At 27.0% G+C, this 9,647-nt stretch overlaps 2 protein-coding genes across 2 annotated transcripts; both read right to left on the bottom strand.

The window, feature by feature from the left end:
* Positions 1-4,388: 4,388 nt before the first annotated feature.
* On the bottom strand, positions 4,389-5,313 carry K444DRAFT_669131 (uncharacterized protein). The gene is made up of 2 exons (XM_024887488.1): positions 4,863-5,313; positions 4,389-4,806 (listed from the first exon to the last, which is right to left on the bottom strand). Exons 1-2 carry the CDS (start codon positions 5,265-5,267, stop codon positions 4,516-4,518), a joined length of 696 nt encoding a protein of 231 aa, XP_024728166.1. The 5' UTR covers positions 5,268-5,313; the 3' UTR covers positions 4,389-4,515.
* A 2,287-nt stretch (positions 5,314-7,600) lies between these two features.
* K444DRAFT_669130 (uncharacterized protein) lies at positions 7,601-8,752 on the bottom strand (the record flags this gene model as incomplete). Its single annotated transcript, XM_024887487.1, has 3 exons — positions 8,399-8,752; positions 7,897-8,346; positions 7,601-7,604 (listed from the first exon to the last, which is right to left on the bottom strand). The coding sequence occupies exons 1-3, from the start codon at positions 8,743-8,745 to the stop codon at positions 7,601-7,603; spliced, it is 801 nt and encodes a 266-aa protein (XP_024728165.1). The 5' UTR covers positions 8,746-8,752.
* Positions 8,753-9,647: the final 895 nt, after the last annotated feature.

Genomic DNA, 9,647 nt, shown 5'->3' with positions numbered 1-9,647 from the left:
TTCTTAGCTACTTTTACTACTTTTACTTCTACTATTTCTATAACTAATACCTTATAAATAACCTTATATTTCTTTCCCTTATATATCAGATAATAGGCGAAAACTATACTTTAAAGCCTATTAAATAAATAGAAGATATCTAGATATTTATAATTAATAGTATATTAAAATATAATATTTATTATTTTTATAGAGTTATAATTAATACCGGAGCCTTTAAATTCTTAACTACTAGTTCTGACTAATTTCAAGCTTTATAGTATATTAATAATAGTATTTAATTTAATAAAATTACTAAAGATTAAATTAATATCTAGTTTAATATCGGATTTATATTTTTTATTAGATTTATAATAATAAGAATACTAATTAGATAAGTATAATTCTATATTATACCTATAAAGATTCTATTTCTACTTAGCTTAGCTAATATAAATAAGCTAGAAATCTATTTTAATAATCTTACTAATTATTTTATTATTTCTATTAGATACTTTATATCTATAGTATAATATTTCGGATACTCTTTTCTGCTTTAAAATACTGCTTTATAAAGCTTTATTTCCGAATTCTTTATTTATAATTTTTTCTTTTTTATAAAGATTAAATTATAATATTTATATTATTATTTTAGTTATCTATTTATTAGTAAGCTCCGAAATATACTAGAATAAGCAGGCTATAATATTAATATAGAAGCTCTTAAATATCTTATAAAGTACTATAAGTAATACTAGAAATTCGAATAATTACCGGAATAATTCAAGTTTAACCTAAGAGATAATATTAGCTTTAATTACTCTATTATTATTAATATTTTTTATATTTCTAGTAAGCCTATATTTTATATTATTAATAAAGGCACTTAATATTAAGCCGGCTAATAGCTTTAAAATATTAATATATTATATATTTGGGATATTTTAAAGTAGTATTAAATTAATATTTATTTAGGCTCTTCTAATTAGATTATAGTAGATACTGGAAAGCAATTTTCTAGTAAGAAGTTTACTTAACTTGTAAATACTATAGGAATTAAGGTTAAAATTATTTCTATAGAAGCTTATAATTCTATCGGAATTATAGAATACTATTATAGCCCGATTTAATATATTTACTTTATTATTATAATCGAAATTAATAGAATTAATAAAAATACTATACTTTAAATAGCTTTTAAGGCTATTAATAATTCTGCTAGATCTAATAGTATTATTCTAATTCTTTTAGTTTATAGTACTTTATCTCAAATAACTAAATATAATACCCTATTACTAATTATATTATAGTAATTAGTAGTACTTAAGAAAGTAATAATAAAAATTTAGAAGTTTCGAGCTAGATACTAGATTATAAATACCCTAAATATTCGAAATAGTTCTAGTATTACTAATATCTATAAATTTTTCTTAAATTCGGATATTTTTATATAATATAAAAGAAATACTAGTTAATCTAATAATTGAAATAGGCTATATAAGCTAATAGCTATTAATGGAAAGAACTATATACTAGCTCTACTATATAGTAATACTACTTTCTATTTAACCTCTATAAAGCCCTTTTATATAAGAGATATTAAGGTTATTATTAATAGCCCCGAACCTGAAACTATTTCCGAACTTTATAGTAAAACTAAAAGTAATATAAGTATAATTTCTTTTATTATTTCTGCTATTTCATTAAAATATAATAAAGGATACCTTTATAAGAATCCGGATTTTATAATATTTCTATAAAATAATAATTTATATAAGAACTTCTATTAAGTTAAAATTGCTAGCCTTCTAGAAAAGAATATATTTAAGATTACTTTCAGATTTTAGATATTAAAAAAGATATATATTTTTAATTCCCGGTTTATTAATAAGATTAAAAATAAGAGTATAGAGAAAGAGTTTAAGAAGTCGAGACTAGTTATTTAAGCTTATAATAATAGTAAGAAATATATAATACTAATATAATTGCCTATTATTTAATATATTAGCTAAAGAATTATTCTTAGTATTATTACTATAATAATAGATATTACGGAACTATATTTATATAATATCTTATAAGTTTATATTTAATTAATAACCTTATTTAACTATAATTTTCATATTAACCTATTTTATAAGCTTACTAAAGAGCTAAATCTAAAAGACAATTCTATTCTAAAGGTTATAAAACTATTATATAGTATATTAGAAGCTGGGAACTACTAGTTTAAGACTTACTATTTCTACTATATTAACGAGCTTTCTATAGAATAATTAACTTATAATTCTTGCCTTCTTTATAGCAAGTAATTCTTCGGAATTATTAGCCTTTAAACTAATAATACTCTATTTATTAAAACTAATAATTTTGTAAATATAAAGTAATTAAAGCTCTAAAAGGCTAAGTTCTTAGCTAAAGAATATAAATGCCTTATTTTTAACTATAATCTCAAGTTTAATAAAGGTATTATCTATATAAATACTACTAGAATTACTTTTATATAAAAATACTAGTATAAAAACCTTTGAACTATTTCTATAAAAAATACTATTATTATAAGTAATAGGGGTACTATTTATTAAAATCTCTCTATTAAGAACTAATATATTACTTAAAAATACTAGAGAAGTATATATTATATTAATTTATTAACTAGAAGCTTTATATAATCTATTAATTACTACTTAAGCTATTAAATCCTCAGAAACTAATATAAAGATATTTAATAAGTATATTTAATAGCAAATTAAGAATATTACTAGAAGACTGAAATTTGTAAAGCTAGTAAAGAAGTTCTTATATTTAATTATTTTTATAGATATTTTATTTATAAATAATAGAGATCTCTTTTCCCAAATCGGATATATTCTAGTTCTAGTAAATAGAACTAGATATACTAATACTATTTATTAGTTCTCTACTAAATATAAGAGAGTTATTAGAAGTATTCTAGCTTTAAAACTCTATAATATAGCTTATAGCTTTAATATAGGCGTTTTAGTTAAATTAATAATTAATAGAATACTAGAAATAGAACTACTATTAGTAATCTATATGAATTCGAAGTTATTATATAAATATTTCATTAAATTAGAAACTATTCGAGAAAAGCATCTAATAATTAATATAATATATTTCTATTAAGTATATAAATAACAAGAAATTATAGAAGTTAAATAGATTAAGAGAGAATCGAATTCTACTAATTCTATAATGAAATTAAAGCTAATAAATGCCCTTAAATACCTAATTAATACAAATACTATATAATTAAATATAGAGAAATAGATCGAGTATAGATAGAATAGGAAATAAATATATAAAATAGGAAAATATTATAGGAAGAGAAGTTATATATAAAAGGCTATAAGCTTTTAGTATATAACTAAAACCTTAAAAAGTAATATAAATATATAGAGTATTTGGGAAATCTAGTACTAGACTAGATTAGGGAATTTGTATATAATTAGAAAAAAGTACTATTTTTTATATTTTTAGAAAGATTCTAGTATTAATATAGCTATAATTATTAATAGTTATATAATATAGTTATATAATATAGAAGTAACTAGAAGTAATAGAATATAAGTAATAGATAATAATTATATAACCTTATATTATATAGGTAACTTGACTAGTAGCTAGTTTCTATTAGGCTTAGCAGATTTAGGGATTATATATTAATACTATAATACTGTAATTTTTATTTCTGGATAATAATAACTTTATTAATCTTATATAAATAGTATTCTATAATTATATAATAGTACTATATATTATTAGTAAACTAATAATTCTATTATTTTATTATTTATTAATAAATACTTTATATTTAATATATTTATTAAAATATTAGACTTTTTAATAACTAATATTATAAATATAATATTTAAGGCTTAAAAAGTAAAATAAAAGATTTTTTATAAAATAATTTAAAGTTAAAAAAAGAAAACTAAAATATAAGAAGTTATAAAAATATAAATATATATTTTATAATATATTAGCCTATATAAGGCTTAGTATTTTAAATTCGCTTATATATATTTTATATATATTTATTAAATAATAAAAAGTAATATATATATAAACTAATTAAATAATTAAATTAAACCCGAAATTATAATAATTAAAATAATTATTATTACTTATATTATATTTTTTATTTATTTTAAATATATTTTTTAAAAATAAATAAATAAATAAAAAACTATTATTTAATATAATAAACTCCGAAACTAGCTTCTTTATTAAATACTTTCTTAGAAAAAAATTGCTTTATTTTTTAATATAAATTCTTATATATATTTTTATTATTTTTATTATATTATTAAATTATTATTTATATATTTATATAAATATTCGAATAATTCAATTATAATTAAGGGAAAGAAAATAAGACAATTCCTCTTTTACTATTAATTATACTATATATAATATATGTTCTCGAAACTACTATTGCTCCCGCATTCTGGCCTGGACAACTCAAATGTCACGTGAGGATCACGTGACTCGCAAACCCACACACTCGGTTGACTACTCCTCATATTGCCTGTTTCTCAATCTCTTGAGTCGAGAAACGAATAGCCCTGCAATAACACCCAGGAACAATATTATAGCAAATACAATGCCGAGAATAACAGGGATCGACAGTGCTATGTGCGATGCTGCTGCCCCGGAACCAGTAGACGATGTCGGTGACTCTGCCACGGATGTCGGCGAAGCTTGGGAAGAGGACGTGACTCCAGTACTAGTTGATGAAGCGAGATAGCTTACAAGACTAGTTATCGGTACCTCACTTGTAAACGATTTACAAGCTGCCAATGCCTAGAGTTGTGTCGTGAGTTTCAATTCGCTACCATATAGAATGCAGCTTCTCGCACCGTATTTCCTAGGCAGAAGTCTAACAACCATAGCTGGCCTATAGCGCCGATACGGCTATTCAGGGCATCGAGCGCGAGACTCTGCTCTGCCGCCGCAGTACTCTGAATACTAAGCGCACTCGAAGCTTGCGAGTTCGCCGCGAACGCTGCGGTAACCATGGAGCTTGTAGCAGCATCACCGCTCGTACTAGCATTATTGGCGGCCTGGTAGGATAAAGGTGCCCAGATACCGAAGATGATTGCTGCGGCTACGCCGAGGACTTTGATACCCCAGTCAACCCAAAAGAGCAGGGTGTCTACCCATTTAGGGGTTGCGTTACTGGCGCGAGAGCTAGCAGGTTGAGATGATATTGCGACCACCCTTTTCCCGGCACTTTGCGATGGCAAGGCTGTCGGAGTTGACATACTCGAGCGCTTATAGTTTAAGCAGGTAGAATAGATAGGGTCTTTCGAAAACACAAGGTCAAGATGTAATCGTACTATTATAAGAAAATGTATGGGAAGGTACAGCAAATTACTTAAGTTAATTCGATTCTCGGCCATTTCCGTGTCTCACTAGAGATCCCGCCTCCACTACTCTACCATTGTAAGCATGGTGCATAAAGGTGGCTTGTCAAGAATATTGGCAAGCCACCAGCAGGGTATTGCTTTTTGCTAAAAATATACGCGCAATGAAAGAACGTGAGAAACCTTAAAGGCAGTGGTGTTGTTATATAGAGGTTATAATTAATCGATTAAGTGCATCGCGTGCAGCTAGGAGCGAAATCGGTGTCCTGTCTAATGTTACCTAAACTCTTTTAGACAGTTCTGAAGGCACAGACCTTTTTTGTTAACCGAGATCCAAGGTCAACGCACGCCCAAGGTCAATGCACGCTCAAGTTTAGCCGAATACTCGATATTAAATACTCAATTATTAAATAATTACTAAGTAGAATAATAAACTTCTTTAAGTTCTGTAAAGAGAAGAAGCCAGAGATTTAATATATAATTTTTTCTTAATTAATCTTTAATTTTTAATAACCTTAAACTTAGCTTTTATTAAAATATTTAAAAACTTAATAATTTTAATTCAATATTAAATAATTATATTTATATAAGTCCTTTAAGATTAATATTAATAAGAATACTTCACTATATATAGAAATATAAATATATAATATAAAAAGCTTATATTATTATATATTACTTATAAAATTTTAATTTTAATTTTAATTTTTAAATAAAATATTAAAAATTCTTAAAAGAAGCTTAAATTAAGAAATAATAAAAAAATCATATAATAAAAGCTTCTATATATAAAACCTATTTAAAATGGTTATATTTCTTATATTAAATACTTATATAATTTATTATTTATTATAATATAATTTAATAATATAAATAACTACTTCCTACTTTCAAATATTATTATATATTAATTTGTATTTAATATATTCTTTATTTTATATTCTTTACTTTATATAAAGTTATAAAATTATAAGAAAAAATAATTAAAAATACTTTTATTTACCTTTAATTTAATTATTTTTAATAAAAAAGGATATATTTTAAATAAAATATAAAATATATTTAATTTATTTATTAAAGTAAATATTTCTTTTTATATAATTCAAAACTATAATATATTTAAAGGTTTTTATTAAAGATTTTAATAAATAATACTATTCTTTTATTAATAATAATATTTTTAAAAAACTTAAAATATTAAATAAATTATATTAATAAATTAATATTTTAAAAAGAACTTTTAATTAGAACTATTCTCTATAATATATTATTAATATAAGATTAATTATATTTATTAATTTCTTTTCTTTTATATAATTATTTTATAAATATTATATATTACTAATTTTCCATTTTTAGCTTTAATATAAAAGAAGCCTTTTATATAAATATTAAATTTTTATATTATAAGTATCTTTGAAACATAGTATACTAGTAGTATAGAAATTTTAAAGTTAATAAAGTTATTAGTTCCTTATTTATTAACGTTCAAAAATCGGGAGTTTTGGTATAAAATGACCGTGCGTTGACTCTGGTCGTGCGTTGACCTTGGATCTCGGTTAACTGTCACCTGATGACCGGATATTTGTTTGACCGAAACCCGAATGAGGGCAGGGCCAATTCTGGCATCCGCCCATCCACCATCGATGACTCTACCACCATGGCACCAAATTTGGCAGTCTCAACGCATGAGCTGACCCAAACATAATCAATAGTAAGTTATAAGGTGGCCAAGAACCCACTAATAACCAAACAGCCAATATCGCCCGCTGTTCTGCACGTATAGTTAGGGCTCCAATCGAATAGTCGAATATATTCGAATCGAATCTACATATATGAATTCAATAAACCTACGTAATTTACACTTGTATTAAGTATATTAGTTTCTAGTACAGTTTTTAAGTAATATATATATATTTTTTGAAGCTATTTAAATATTAGGGATATTAAATATATAATTCTCTTTTATATTTAAACTTAACTAATTTCTAATTAATATAAGTAATTCTTTAATAATATTAAAGCCCGCAAAGTTTCTATACTTATTAATATATATTAAAGGCCTAAAATATTTCTAGTAATATTAAAGAGCCTTTTAATATTTACTTCTATTTCTAAAAATAAATAAATAATTATATATAATTATAAATAAAAGCAGAAACTCTTATATATAAGTAACTTATTAATTTAAAATTTATTAAACTTAATACTTCTTTTTATTTAAAATAAATTTAACTAAAAAAACAATTAAAGTACTAATTAATATTATTCTTTACTATAATTATAAAGCCATATTTTTATAAGAAATCAAACCACTTTGGCACCAACACTTCATCTTTTCCACGTCCGAGAGGGATTTGGAGTCAGCATTAAGCTCTGGATGGATAATTCTCTTTCATTAATCTACTTGATCAATACCTAGAAGATCGGACGTCTCACTTCTTAGCTTATAACAATTTCACAATGTATCGAAATTGGCACGCCAACCATAAGTTGGCAAGCCGCCACGTCGTCTGTTCTCTCTTACATCAGAATAGCAACAACCGAATAGTCTCTAGCAATATTCGAGATCGCGTTCGACTCTAGGTTGTTCGTCACATTCTTCAGCCAACAATACAAATAATCGACAATCTGAGTATAATCATACGCGACCGCCTTGCACTGAGTGTTTTGGCCAACCACGTTCACTGTATCGCAGTACCCAATGCACTCATCAAAATTATTGACATAGGAGTGGTATTGGAAGTCGACGTAACTGCCGGTGATGTCGAAGTAGCAGTATTGCATGAACTGGGCGCCTGATGCAGCGGTGAAGATGGTACCATTGATACCAGGACAGCCGGTATAGCCGAGGATATTTGTTGGGCTTTCACTGCTGGAAGTGGAAGTAAAAGAAGAAATTGTTGATGAACTGATGGTGGGAGTTGGTGTAACTGTTGGAGAAGGTTGTGAGGATGCTGAAGACGATGATCCGGAGCTGGATCTTATCAGTGAAACCGGATGTGAAGGCAGGTCAACGCGGACCCAACCTTGGTGAATTATTACTGCTCGACTTTTTCTTAGCTACCATCGATCCCGCAACTCCTCCACCTATAGCTGCCGCGATCACTAGGAGCGCAATTGTAAGCACAAGGAAGAATGTCACTCTCCGCAGGCCCAGTATCTTGTTACAATCGGATGAAGATCCAGGTCCAGTCAAAGCCGTAGCCGCCTGTTTCTCATGCTGAGGTACCGGCAACGGATTCTGAGGCCACACGTGAGGGGTAGGAGCATGTTCAAGGCCATATATCGGAACGGCTTGAGGATACCAATGAGAGTAGACAGGTGCATGTTCAAGCCCCGGCTGCACGATTTGCGGACCATCAGGGGACGACATGTTCCAGTGTCGGTAGCTAAACTAAGCAGCACTGAAGTTGGCACCCGAAGCCTACTCCTAATAGATTGGAGAGATTCCAAAGTGGGAGATTTAAAAGTCCTGGTTCCCGGAGCCTTGCGACGGCCCCCAAATTCTCAACACGCCACCATATGCAGACCTTCAGCTTTTGAATAGAGTAAGGACAATTCAGGGGTCTCTAGTGGCCTGGCTGCGACCAGAAGACCGCAATTCAGCGCCAATCGGACTGCACCTTAACACCTTAGTGGTCAAAAGAAGACCTGATCAGGCTGATTGCAGGGCCGTGGGCAGAGGCTGGCCACCTTAATCAAAAGCGGCGGGAAAAGGGAATTTGATCAGACCCAAAAAAGCCAAAAGAAAATCCATTCATGGAGAAGACCGGACGAATAAGGACACATTGCATTATCTGTGTAAGCATGGGTGAATCTAGTAAAAAGAATAGAATTCAGATCTGAAGTAATATTCTATATTCTTATTAAGTAATAATATTCTGGCTTTTTAAAGCTTTTATAATAAGAATCCCGAATAGCTAGAACTGCTCTAGAACCTCCCCTATTACTTAGACTATATTAAGAATAATATATTACTAGAACTATATAATATAGGCAGAAATTCTTTAAAATTATATATAAAAGGCTCTGGCTTTTAATATATAACCTATAACTTGAGAATTTAATAGAGATTTTCAAAGCTCGGAAATAAGCTTATTTCGAGAGAAGAAGTAATATTATAGTTATTATAATATATAGTACTAGTAGAAGTTAGACTAGAACTAATAAAGTATTTAGTATCTAAATAAAATATCTAATATCTAAATATAATATCTATAGTTACCTAATAGTTATATATAACCCCGAGTTTAAGCTAGTATATAGACCTATATA

This window comes from Hyaloscypha bicolor, assembly GCF_002865645.1.
Source record: "Hyaloscypha bicolor E unplaced genomic scaffold K444scaffold_182, whole genome shotgun sequence".
Classification (NCBI taxonomy): domain Eukaryota; kingdom Fungi; phylum Ascomycota; class Leotiomycetes; order Helotiales; family Hyaloscyphaceae; genus Hyaloscypha; species Hyaloscypha bicolor.
Note: the sequence above shows the minus strand (reverse complement) of the source record. Positions and strands in the feature narration are given on the sequence as shown.

Bases quoted from the DNA above. Each gene is read 5' to 3' on its own strand.
- K444DRAFT_669131 (XM_024887488.1), bottom strand. From the start codon at position 5,267: ATGTCAACTCCGACAGCCTTGCCATCGCAAAGTGCCGGGAAAAGGGTG. The intron at 4,807-4,862 runs GTGCGAGAAGCT...ACACAACTCTAG, and splicing joins ACTTCTGCCTAGGAAATACG to GCATTGGCAGCTTGTAAATC.